Raw genomic sequence first — 14,014 nt, forward strand, 5'->3', positions numbered from 1 at the left:
CACAGGGTTTTGTACTTAAACGGTGCATAGGTTTAGACAAAAATTATAATATATAATTGTGGAAGATCCAGAAGTAAAAGCAACAAAAACAGAATGATGGAGAAACTCACCAAGCCTGACAGCATCTGTGGAGAGAGAAGGTGTTATCATTTTGCGTCCAGTATGACTCTTCTACATAACAGAAAGAGATTGGAGTATGCATTCGTGACAGAAGAGGTGTGTGCATGCATGCATGCGTGCCTAAGACAATAGATAGCGTAGCAGCCTACTGCAAAACACAAAGGGGCTGTTAACGGCAATGAGGAGAAACAAGATGTAAAATGGATGTAAATTAAGGTGTTAAAGAAGAGAGTGAGTTCTTTTAAATGTTATAACTGTGACTGTCTTTTAAATGTTATAACTGTGACTGCTTCTTTCACTTCATTCCACAGACAAACCACCCTCTGTGTAAAAAAAATTGCCCCGCTGGTCTCTTTCAAATCTTTCTCGTCTCAACTCAAAAATACGCCTCTCCTACATTTTAACTCACCCACTCTAGGGAAAAGATCTTTTGCTATTCACCTTATCTATGGCCCTCATGATTTTATGAATGTCCATAAGGTCAGCCCTCAACTTTCTATGTTCCAGTGGATAACCTGTGCTGATTCTGAGACAACTTGTAAAAGGAATTATCGGTAGTTATATGCTATATACTATGAACTGGGAACCAAACTAAAAATTAATTTGTAGGGCCCTTGAATTATTCACCAAGTCTGAGCCTTACTCTTAACACTAAACACTGGAGCCCCCCCAGAGGTGCATACTCAGCCCCTTACTGTACTCGCTGTATACCCATGACTGCATCGCCAAATACCATTCTAATGCCATTTACAAGTTCGCTGATGGTACCATCATAGTTGGTGGAATCTCAGATGGTGACGAAACAGACTACAGATGGGAGGTGGAAGACCTGTAAAATGGTGCACTGAGAACAACCGAGCTCTCAATGCTGGCAAAACCAAGGAATTCATTATTGACTTTCGGTGGGATGCTACTCATGCTCCCCTACACGATAACAGCACAAAGGTGGAAAGAGTGGAGAGTGTCAAGTTCCTGGGAATGGTCATCCACAGCAAGCTTTCTTGGACTCTTCATGTGGACACACTGGTTACAAAGGCCCAACAATATCTCTTCTTCCTCAGGCAGCTGAGAAGGTTTTGCATGATGGCAAAAGCCCTTGCCTATTTTTATAGGTGTGCCATCGAAAGCATTCTGTCTGGATGCATCACTACCTGGTATGGCAACTGTACCATTCAAGATCAGAGACAGTTACGGAGAGTGGTGAACCCGGCCCGGGCAATCACAAAGGTCAACCTCCCAACAACGAATTCATCTACAAGGCTCGCTGTCAAGGAAAGGCCGCCAGCATTCTCAAAGATCCATTCCACTCTGGCAATGTTTTTCTACAAACTCTACCACTGGGGAGAAGATACAGAAACCTGAACATTTGCACCAGCCGGTTTCGAAACAGTTTCTGTTGTTAGAATACTCAATGGACTCACAAACTCCTAACATTTGCCTGTACCTGCGTTTTGTTTTTGCCACTATTTACTTATCTATACTATTTAACTCTGATCTGCCTGTATTGCTCGCAAGACAAAGCTTTTCACTGTGCCTCAGTACACGTGACAATAAATTCAATTCAATTCAAGTGATTGGCACAGTTGCCATAACACTGTCCATATAATAATACAAGTATAAAAGGAGGCCAGGTGCCAATAGCAGGATGAGCTTGCAAAATTCCAAGCATCCCACCACCAACCTCAATGAATAGCACCTGTGGCAGGAACATGCGGATCTCGAACTGCAGGGCTTAGTTACCCACTACTCTAGGTGGAATAACATCTTCACACAGATTAGGCACTTATCGAAGCAGTTAAATCACTTCATTGGAGACAGAAGGATCAACAATTTATATCTGAAGTTACATTGAAATATGGAGCATTTAATAATAATATCAAAACCCAAGCATAGAAATAATGGTCCAAACTCTTACCAAGACTGGGTAAAAAATTCAATGGTTAGAAGGGAAAGAATACATAAAATCATTTATGGGAATTGCCATGGTATTAATTCTTTTATATCTAGTGTCAAGAAAACAAAAAAAAAGTGACAAAGGCAAAACAAATCATAGTTTGAATCAATGGTCTTAGTTGGCATCAGACTCACAGCAAATCAATTATGTTCACTCAATTCCAAAGTAAAGTGAAACTGAAACGAATAAATCATTTTCCCCTTTCCTGGTTGATTAGTCTATTTTATGCACTGTAGATAGAACGATCCAAAATGCATGATCAGACAAAACTTAAAAAAAAATGTACGCTTATCGGAAGTATCATCATCTCAAAGTAGGTTAAATGCAAAAAACTTTGTATAGTCAACGCAAAAATAATTCTAGCAGAGTAAGCAATCTTACTGAACAATGCAAAAAGTATTTCTGAAGCTCAATTGTGCCGTTTAAATAAAATTAGGAAATATTCTAGTCAAAGCAAAGTACTGCAGATTTTGGAGTTCTAAAATGAAAATAAATTAGTGGAAAACTTCAGCAAGTCTGACAGGATCTATGAGGAGAGAAAATGCCAGACCTATTGAGTTTCTCCAGCACTTTGTTTTTAATACAGGAAATGCTCTTTGTTGCCATTGTCTCTCATTTTATGGAAGATCATGGAAGAGGTGCGGGTTCCATCAGGGGAAATATGGCGAATTTCAGAATTAAAATTGATTTTTGACTATACTCAATACAAAACAAAATTTAAAAAAGGACGGCACGAACAATGTAATGGATAAATTGAGCAAAATAATATAATAATATTAATAGTTTGTCTTAAAGAAAGAAAACCAGCCCAAATTCGATTAAAGACTTAGAGGTAATTGTAAAACTGCAAACTGGTATCAATTACACATATTACAGATGTAAACACATGCATGAAAATACTGAATCAAAAAGGATTCCAATGGAAGAAATATACAGATCAATGTGCAAGCCCAAATGTACCGAAGATTTTTCTAGTAGCATCTAAATAAGACTAGAAGGCAATTATACAGATTTCAACCTACTTATAGCTACATAGATTTTTCGCAAATTTTATTACCTCGGAGTATATGTGCTGGAAAGACTACAAGTTGTGACAGAAACACTTTCACAATCACTGCTGGATACGGAGCTGATGGGTGAATCTGGGATGGGATCTTGAGAACTGGAATCACATTAATGAAAACACAAGTCGTAAATTTAGGGAGCAACATTTTAAAACCTCAGCAAGACCTGAACTAAAAAACTAACACATGCATTGTGCAAACAACACATTTAAAAAATCTCAAGTTAAGAAATAAATTAGAACCTCAAACTATAAGATGAGCAGTGCAAGTGCAAAGAAGGACAATTTCACTGATCTGCTGCAGTGGGAGTAAATGGTACAAAATCTACTTTCCAGAAGGCAAGTAGTAGAAAACCATTAACTCTATAACGGAGGGACTGTGCCCAAAATTAGAAGTCTATGAGCACAACAAAAGGCTCTTAAAAAGTTTTCTTGCCTCCTTCGGGTAGGGTAGAGCATTTCACTAAGTAAGCTTTCCTCAAGTATCCATAATTGCACATGACACCTACTGAAGAAACATTACGGTTGAAAAATCATATATCTTTTTGCAAGCCAAAAGTGGGAGTTTATAAACAATGGTAAAAGTCAAACAAAAAATTCTTGGCAAGGAAATGCTGTTTTCATCAAATCTTTCCCATGTCATGGCAATCAGAAATGCATGTTTGAACATTTTCTCCATCCATCCCTGCAGCTCCCCCTCCCCCCCCCACCCCACCCCCTCCCAAACCCGCAATGAACATGCAATCTCCTGGATCAACAAAGGAGAAGTACTCTGGGGAGAAAAAAGATCCACTCTGAGCCCCTCAGTGATCAAAACAATATTTATCTCAAAAACGGTAATGCATTCACATATTTAGTGCATACAAAGCAAATAATTCATCACCAGTTCCCCTCTGAAATCGCACTGACCAGAGAATGATGTGAAGTCATGTTAATTATTAACTCAATTCCAAAGCCCTACTGACAATTTATCCAAACCAGGGAATCAACCTTGGATATGTTCAGTCTGCAAAAACTAAAACCGCATCATTATGCAATAAATGACTCACTGGAAGAGCCTGAGAATGCAGATGTTTCGATACCATATCAGAAATTCACAGCTTCCCATTCGGGTCCACAGCACATCACTGATTTGGTTCACCATACAGCAGGAAATTCAGTTTTTTTGAAGGGATGTAGCAAGATAATTGGCAAAAGTCACAGAGGTGAGGAGAACTACTTAAATATAGTAAATTGCTGGGCTTTGCAATGCACTGCCTGAAATAGTGACGAACCAGGTTCAGTAGTAACTTTCAAAAAGGAATTACATAAATATTTGAAAGTGTAAAATTGACTGCCCTGCACTGTTACATTCTCAACTTATAAAAATAAAAAAAATTCAATGATAACAGAAAGTTTAATATTGGCATTAAATCTTACTCAGGACTTCAAAGACTGGCTATTCTGGTGTGCAGTTCAGTAACATGAAGAGCGTTAACCATTTCTCTCTCCATGGATTCTGCGTGTTTCCAGTATTTTTTGTTTTCATTTTAAATTCTCAACAAGCATGTGATCTAATCTAATTCTCGGCTATTGCAACACATCTCCTGGCAAGTAATTACAAGTTGCAATTGGTAGATGTCTGGAATTAGTCAGCAGTAAGGCAAATAAGAGAGCTAGACGTCACAGTTCTATGACCGCACTGTGAGTGCTGCTTGGGTAAATGAGTGCATTCTGGAGTTGGGTGAAAACAGGGCATTAGGTGAGACAGGGAGCAGGTAAGGCTCAAAGACTGAGTGTGGTGCTCATTTTAGTCCAGTGAGTCCAGAAAGTGAGTGTCTCAACAGAAGCAGCCAATTAATTAAATGATATCTGCAAAATAAATTCTTACAGAAGAATATATTAGCTTAAATAAAGATGAGGATAATAGAAGTGTTTGAAACAAGGAAGGTCCTAGTTTAATTAAGTTTTCTGGGAAGGGGAATAAATAGCTTAGTTTAGAGAGAGAAGTTAGACTTGAAGTGTGCTCCTCTTGTACAATGTGGGAAATCAAGCATGTTCCCATTGACTTTGACGACTATGTGTACAAGATGGTGTCCAGCTGTAGCTGTGGCTCACTGCTTTTAGGAGCTGGAGCTGAAGGCGGACTCACTGTGGAGCATCTGTGATGCTGAGAATGCTGTGGATAGCACAATTAGCAAGGTGGTTACACTGCAAGTGAGGATTATACAGACAGAAAGGGAATGGTGAACATCAGATAAAAGTAAAACACTTAGGAAGGAAAGGCAAGAGTCCCCTGTGGTCAGCCTCCTCGCAAACAGGCATATCATTTGGATAAGATTTCAGGTGATGGCCTCTCAGGGTAAAGCAGTATCAGCCAGTTTTATTGAAAATATGGTTCCATTGTTTAAAAGGTACAAAGGAAATGCCTAACAATTATAGGCCAGTTAGTCTCACTTCAACGTGGGCAAATTGTTAGAATCAATCCTGAGTGAGTGGAAAAACTGTTACTTAGAAAGGCATGGGATAGTCAGCATGGCTTTGTTGAACATAAGAAAAATAAGCAATTGGAGGAGTAGACCATCCGACCCATCAAGCCTACTCCTCCATTTAATAAGATCATGGCTATCCTTTCATGGATTCAGCTCCACTTACCTGCCTAGGTACAACCACCCCTAATTCCTTTTCTGTTCAAAAATCCATCTATCTTTGCCTTTAAAAACCAATCAACAAGGTAGCCTCAACTGCTTCACTGGGCAGGGAGTTCCACAGATTCACAATCCTTTGGGTGGAGAAATTCTTCCTCAACTTAGTCCTAAATCTGCTCCCCCTTATTTCAGGGCTTTGCCCCCTAGTGCTAGTTTTACCTGCCAGTGGATATCTCTCTGCTTCTATCTTGCAATTTCAAATAAACTTGTTGGACTATGACCTGGTGTCATTTCATTTTTGACCTTGTTCAGCCCAGTCCAACTCCATCATCTCCATATCACTTCTATCTTATCTATTCCCTTCAAGATTATATATGCTTCTATGAGATTCTCCCACCATTCTCAGAAATTCCAATGAGTATTGCCCAAATCTACTCAATCTCTCCTTAAACCAATCGTTTCAATTCTGGAATCAATGTAATGAACCTCCTCTGTACCATCTCCAACACAAGTATCTGCCTTCTCAAGTAGGGAGACTGAATGCACGCAATACTCCAGGCGTGGCTTCACCAACACCCTGTGCAGTTGCAAAATCACGTCAGTTTTAAAAAATTCCATCCCTCTAAGCAATGAAGGGCAATATGCCATTTACCTTCTTAATTACCTGCTGCACCTACAAACCAACTTTGTGATTCATGCACAAGCACTCTCCGATCTCTCTGCAAATCAGCATGCTGAAATTGTTCAACATTTAATAGCCCATTTTGCTGTTATTCCTACCAGAGTGAATGACCTCACATCTATTGTACTTCATGCGCCAGACCCTCACTCACTCGCTCACCCGATCTACATTCCTCTGTGGACTTGCAGTGTCCTCTGAACACTTTGCTCTACCATTCATCTTGGTGTCATCTGCGAACATTGACACACTATAGTTGGTCCCCAACTTCAAATCATCAGTGTAAATTGTAAATAATTGCAGTCCAAACACAGACTCCTGAGGCACATCATTCACTACTGATCTCCAACCAGAAAAACACTGATTTACCCTGACTCTTTGCTTTCTGTTTGGTTAACCAATCATCTATCCATGTTAATAAATTACCCGTGAAGCTATGCACCTGGACCTTATGCAGAGGCCTTTTGTGCAGCACCTATCGAATGCCTTCTGGAAATCTACATACACCAATCACCGCTTTCCCGTTGTCCACTGCAATCAATACCCTCAAAGAATTTCAGTAAATTAGGCAAACGTGACCTGTCTTTCATGAACCCATGCTGCGTCTACCCCATCAGACAATTTCTACCCAAATGTCTCGCTGTTTCTTCCTCAATGATAAATTCAAGCATTTTCCCCACTACAAATGCGAAGCTAATGGGTCTATAGTTACCTGCTTTTAGTTTACCTCCTCTTTTAAATAGTGACATCACATTTGCTATTTTCTCATCTGTCAAAACTACCCGAGTCCACTGAAGTTTGGTACATTACCACGAGAGCTAGGGAAGGGTCATGCCTTCCAAATCTGATTGAATTCTTTGAGGAAGTGACAAGGAGGATTGATGAGGGCATTGCAGTAGATGTTGTTGACATGAATTTAATAAGGTATTTGAGGAGATCCCACATGGCAGACTGGTCAAAAAAAAAAGCCCACGGGATACAGGAGAGACAGGAAACAGTGTAACAGATGATGGCTGCCCTTGTGAATGGAAAGCTATTTCAATTGGTGTTCTACAGGGCTGGGTGTTGGGCCCCCTGATATTTGTTTTGTACATTAATGATTTGAACTTGAATGTGGGGGGGAGGGGGTCCAATTGGGAACTTTGCAGATGACAAAAATTAGCCCGACAGCGCACAGTGTACATAATAGCTCTCGGCTCAAAAATGATAGAGATGGGTTGGTAGAGTGGGCAAAGTGACAGATGGAGTTCAACTCTGAGGTGATGCATTTGGGAGGAAGTAACAAAACAAGAAAGTACTCAATGAATGACAGAACACTAGAAAGTTCAGAAGAACAAAGGGATCTTGGGATGCTTGTCCACACATCCTTGAATAGCAGCAGGATAAGTTAATAGGTTAGTAAAGGCAGCATACGTACACTTGCCTTCATCAGTCAAGGCATAAATTCGCAGAGCTGGAAGGTTATGTGTGGCTTACAAAATTGCAACCGTAGGAAGGATGTGATTGCACTGAAGGAGGTTCAAAGGAGATTCATTAAGTGTTGCCTGCGATGAAGCACTTTAGCCATAAAGAGAGGCTAGATAAGCTCAGATTGTTTTCTTTAGCGCAGAGAAGGTTGACAGCAGTCTTGACTGAGATACAAGACTATGAGGGGCATGGACGGGTTAGATAGAAAACTGTTGTTTCCCTTAGTTAAGGGTATATTGCAAGAGGGCATAATTTTATGGTGAAAGGGAGAGAGAGGATTTGGAGAAATACTTTTTCACCCAGACTATGATGGAAATCTGAAATGCACTGCCGTTATGTTACAATCATACAATTACTACAATAAGCATGATGGAGGGTACAGTTTGCAGACTACATTATCCTTTGTAACACATGACAAGATTTATACTGATTGAGATTTTTTGTGGCACTCCAGCATTAATGAGTTATTTGCAACTACACTTGTTGAGAGTTATCCGCCCTGAGGCATAACGGGAAAATAAATTTCACTGCTCCTATATGATCGGATCACTATATTGTACAAGTTATTTATTAGTGAATATGCATTGTTTCCATCCACTCTATTACAAACTTATTAAATGAGTCACATTAGTTGCTAATTGACCTCCTTACAACATAATTTGCACATAAAGGCAAATCTAAAGTTGCAAACACCATGCAATTTCACATTATATAAACCACCAATTGAGACAGTGCTCATGACAGCAATTCTAGGCAGCAGAAAGGAGAAGGCAATTCAGAGATTCAGTATAATCTTGAACTTGAAGGTCAATTTAAAAAGACAGGAATCCTCTGATGGGCAGCAAACCCGATTGTGAAGTTACCCATACAGAGTGTGAAGTGTCAAGGTTTCAATAGATAGACAACTTCGATTATTATTTTGAATACACAAGAAACAGCCCCTCAATTCTGCTCTACCATTCAGTTAGATCATGGCTAACTCTCCATCTCAATGTCAGAACGTCCTATCTGCTTATCCCTTGAGGTCATTAGTACTCAGAAACATATTGATCGTGGTCTTAAGTTCACAACCCACTGGGGTAGACAATTCTCAAGATTCAGATCATAAGTTTGTTCGCTGAACTGGTAGGTTTGTTCTCAGACATTTTCAACCTCGGAGAAAGAACCGGAAATAGTATCACCCACCGCAACAGACCACGATACACAAACAGAAAGCAGGACAGAACACCAGTGCTTCACCAGAGGCTTAGTGATGATGTTATCTTGCATGGTGACGAAATGTCTGAGAATAAACCTACCAGCTCAACAAGCAAACTTACAACCTGAATTCCAACCTGAGCTACAAATCTCAAAAAAGATCACAAATTTGAAAGATTCATTACCCTCAGTGAAGAAATTCCTCATCTCATTCGTAAATGGCTTGCCTTTCATTCTGAGATGGTATCATCCGACAATTCTAAACAAAGCATCTGGGGGAAACAAACTTCCTGCATCTGGTGATTTCATCCATTCTTGGACCAAGTGAATACTTCATATCAGAGAAAAAATGCTACTAATACATTTTTCATTAGCTTCATTTGGTGATGTTTAAGCTAAGTGATTGGTTTGAGAACCAGACAGAGCCAACAGAAAAAGTGATGCATTTCCTACTGAGTAGCAACTGTAGTATAATACACAAATGTTACGAATAACACCCAAGCTTCAGCTGTCAAATTGGGTCTCTGTTCAGAACATTCTGTACTTTCATATAAGTGTGTATTACCAATCCTGCTGTGCTTTCACAAGGCTCTCAGAATAAGCTAGAATCAACCCATTCCACAAGAAAAAGCTGAAATGATCTGAGAATTGCTAAGTATGAAGTTTTAACCCTAACAGAGAGATAGATCCATGCTACAAGAGCAATATTAGGTGTCAACTATAAACATTTAGGTGCCATTCATGGCTCAGTTCATAACACACAATTTTAAATAGAATGTTGCTGCTCAAGTGCCATTGAGCATAATCTAGACAAAACTCAAATGCAGTGGCACAGTACAGTCAGAGGAGCTACATTTCAGGTGAGGCATTCAACAGAGGTTCCACCTATTCTGATGAAAACTGGAATCGTCAAAGAAAAGCAGGGGGCAGTTGGCCAATATTTCCTTTTCCACTAATGTTATTAAAAATTAGATTACATGATCATAATACTGCTTTGCTAACATGTTGTTGCGCTCTAACTGGGCATTATTTTTCAAAGTGCCTTTGCTTAACTGACTGTAAAAGCTTGGGATGCACCTAGGTAATAAAAACAATTACATGAACTAATATTTCAACTTCTTCTGAATGATTTAGCAGCAAACAACATACCATGGCAGAGCTATCAGAGTCTGAGTTCCAAACGTCTGAATCAGATTGCCATTGGTTATCCCAATGGCTCACTGCTCAATGTAAGATTACCTCAGGAAATCTTTTTGGGCAAATAGGGAGGCTACTTCACAATCAGCTTTATTAACAATTGAGTAGTCACTAACTGTCAAGCATAAATGGAGTAAAAGTGTGTATAGGCCATGCTGGATATATATTTTTAATCATTCTGCTAAGACATGTTACATCACACACCAGGGTCAACTGGAACTTGAACCCAGATCTTCTACCCCAAAAGGTAGGGACACTACCACTGCAACACAGAGCTCTCATTGTGCTGGAAAGGCATCAGTTAATCGGTGGAGCTTAACAGGCAATATGGCAAATCTGTACGTAATCAATTTCTAATTCAGTACACAAGGCAATCAGTACACAGTTGGCTGTTTGAAATGTTCTTGCTGTAATCAGAAAAAGCAGAGCTGCCAGAACAATCTGATTGTATCTGTCAAATAAAATCTATTATTGATAAGTAATTTCTGTAGATACTTTATTAACTAATTTACAACCTCCCAATTAACTTGAAATTTTAGGATCAATGGCAACTCTTCTCATGGTGGATCTTATGTTCCAAAAAATCAAAAAAAAATTATAGGAACCAAGTTATTGACTATGTTACACAAGTAATACAGCAAATGCAGAAGATACCATACTCTATCATCATCCCTGAGAATCATGGTCTTTCCTCTCAGATAACATGTCAAAGTCTTACAAAGATAGAGGTTGAACTTTGACATGTATAAACGGATAAGTTCCAGAAAAGAACATAATTAATAAGCGTGTATATAATCATAATTTCACCTATGTTTGTATCTGGCCCAGTGACAAGATCTTAAGAACAAGGAGCAGGAGAATTCAGCCACTTGAACCTGTTCCACCATTTAATACTACCATAGCTGATCTCATTTCTGCTTCAGTCCCACTTTCTGCCTGCTCTCCATAATCCTTCAGTCCATTATTAATTAAATATCTGTCTTATTCCATGCCTCGGCACTGATTGCACTTGGGTAGCAAATTCCACACACTTATGACCCTTGAGAAGTAATTTTTCCTCATGCTACCCCTTGTCCTAAAACTATGACCTCTTGTTCTACATTGTCCTACAAGAGGAAAGATCCTCTCCACATATACTTTGTCAATCCCTTTTAGCATTGATAGATCTCAATTAGATCTCCTCTCATTTTTTTCTAAATTCCAGAGAGTAAAGGCCTAAACTACTCACGCAATCTCTCTTCAGAAGACAAATCCCTAGTCAGAACCGCCTTCAATGTCTCAAATCAAGGGACAAAAACAGTATGCAACACTCCAGCCACGATCACACTAATGCCTTGTTTAGCTGAAGCAATACTTCCCTATAAATTCCATTTGCCTTCCTTATTACCTGTTCTACCTAAATATCAGTTTTCAGTGTTATATACACAAGAACAACCAGACCTTTCTGCATCAAAGCATTTTGAAGTTTCTCTATATTTAAGTAATAAGTTACCTTTTATTCTTTTGACCAAAATGGATAACCTCATTCATTCACGTCAAACTCTATATGCCATATTTTAGACAACTTATAACCTATCCACATCTATTTGTAACTTTCTTGATTCTTTATTGCAACTTATTCTTCCAATTATTTTAGGAGTAGTCTGCAAATTTGCAGTAGTACTTTCTATCCTTAAATCAAAGTCATTAATATAGATTGTCAATAGTTTGGGGTCCCAATGACTCAACCCTGTGTCACCCCACTGTTACATCTTGCCAACCAGAAGAGACTCATTTATCTCAACTCTCTGCTTTCTGTTGATTAGCCACTCCTCTGTCCAATCTAAAGATTGCCCCTAATTTCATGTGATTTTACCATGTATATTAATCCTTGGTGTGGTCCCACATCAAATATCTTCTGGAAGTCCAGATGGACTACATCTGCAGGACTCCTATAATCCACTTGACTTGTTACATCCTCAACGAACTCAAGCAAATTAGTCAAACACAATCTACTTTTCATAAAACCATAACAAAGCTGATGAACTGGATTTTTATTTTCTACACATCCTGTTATTACTTCCTTAAAATGGATTCTAACAATTTCTTACCAATAGATGCTAAAATAACTAGTGTGATTTCCTATTTCCTTCCTCCTTCCTTTTTGAATAAGAAGCAGGTCAGGATTTTTTCCATCCACTGGAACATTTCTAGAATCTAGGGAATTTGGAATATTACAATCAACGTACCCACATCTCTGCTGCCACTTACATTAAGATCAGAGGGCGGAGACCATCAGGTCAATCCTGATGGAGTGTTCAGTACTTTTTTGCGAGCAATGATGATTGTTCCAAGTTCCTTCCTTTCGACAACCTTTGCATAATTGGTTAGTATTGGGATGGCCCTAATGTCCTTCACTCTTGCTATGAAAACTGAAGCAAAATATTGAATTTAGTGCTCCAGCCATTTTAGTTCCATATTATTAACTCCTGACTTTCATCTCTCAAGGGACCAACATTCACTTTTGCCACTCTTGTGCCTTTTCGACACTTATTGAAGCTTTGCTATCCATTTTTATATTAGTTTTTTTTCATAATTTATTTTTGCTCTTGTTATTTTTTCTTAGAATAACCCTTTCTTATAGAGTCACAGTCATACAGCATGGAAACAGATGGTTCAGTCTAACGAGTCCACACTGACCATGTTCCTAACCTAAACACTTCCCACCTGCCTGTGTTTGGCCTACATCTCTCCAACTTTTCCTATTCATGCACTTAACCAAGTGTCTTTTAAACGTTGTAACTATACCTGCATCCACCATTTCCTCGACTGTTCACTCCACATACAAACCAGAGTCAAGAGTGTGTTGCTGGAAAAGCACAGCAGGTCAGGCAGCATCCCAGGAGAAGAATCGACATTTTGGGTATAAGTCCTTTATCATCACACAAGCCATACGCTGTGTGAACAAATTGCCCCTCAAGTCTTTTTTTTAATTTTCTCCTCTCACCTTAAAGATATGCTCCCTAATCTTGAACTCACCCACCTCAGGGAAAAGACTCTTGCTTTTCACCTTATCTGTGCCACTCAAGGTGTTATAAAATTCTATCAAGTTACCCCTCAACCTCCTAAGCTCCTGTGAAAAAGTCCCAGCCAAATTTTTATAACTCAATTCTCCCATTCCCAGCAACATTCTGGTAATTCTTTTTTTCTGAATCCTCTCTACTTTAATAATATTAAATATTAATTTAATAATATAATATTTATAATACAAGACGACCAGAATTGGACACAGTACACCAGAAGAGGCCTCACCAATGTACTGTACAACCCTGAGCAAGACATACTAACTCCTATACTCAAAGGACTGAGCAATGATGGTAACTGTGCTTAACACCTTCTTAACCTCTAGTACATAATTCTTTGAAATTTGCACAGGAACCTCTGTTCCACAACACTACCCAAGACCTTGCTTTTAATTAGAATTAGAATTCCTACAGCATGGAAACAGGTCCTTCGGCCCTACAAGCACACACTGACCCTCCGAACAGTAGCCAACCCAGACCCATTCCCCTACATTTAACCCCTGACCAATGCACCCAACCTACACATCCCTGAACACTGTGGACAATTTAGCATGGCACCTAATCTGCACATTTTTAGATTGTTGGAGTAATCCCACACAGATACTGGAAGAATGTGCAAACTCCACACAGTCGCCTGAGGCTGGAATT

General features: G+C 39.2%; 1 protein-coding gene across 3 annotated transcripts in view; it reads right to left on the reverse strand.

Moving 5' to 3' along the window:
* Positions 1–14,014, reverse strand: part of LOC140494518 (lateral signaling target protein 2 homolog) — a 225,080-nt gene that overhangs the window by 42,705 nt on the left and 168,361 nt on the right. For 2 of the 3 annotated variants that reach the window (XM_072593784.1, XM_072593802.1), the window contains exon 9: positions 3,132–3,236. The exons of the other annotated variant lie outside the window; for it this stretch is intronic. In XM_072593784.1, coding sequence (XP_072449885.1) covers positions 3,132–3,236 — 105 coding nt within the window. The remainder of the gene's footprint in view (positions 1–3,131; positions 3,237–14,014) is intronic. 3 annotated transcript variants of the gene reach the window in all.

Source organism: Chiloscyllium punctatum, chromosome 2 (assembly GCF_047496795.1).
Source record: "Chiloscyllium punctatum isolate Juve2018m chromosome 2, sChiPun1.3, whole genome shotgun sequence".
NCBI classification, from domain to species: domain Eukaryota; kingdom Metazoa; phylum Chordata; class Chondrichthyes; order Orectolobiformes; family Hemiscylliidae; genus Chiloscyllium; species Chiloscyllium punctatum.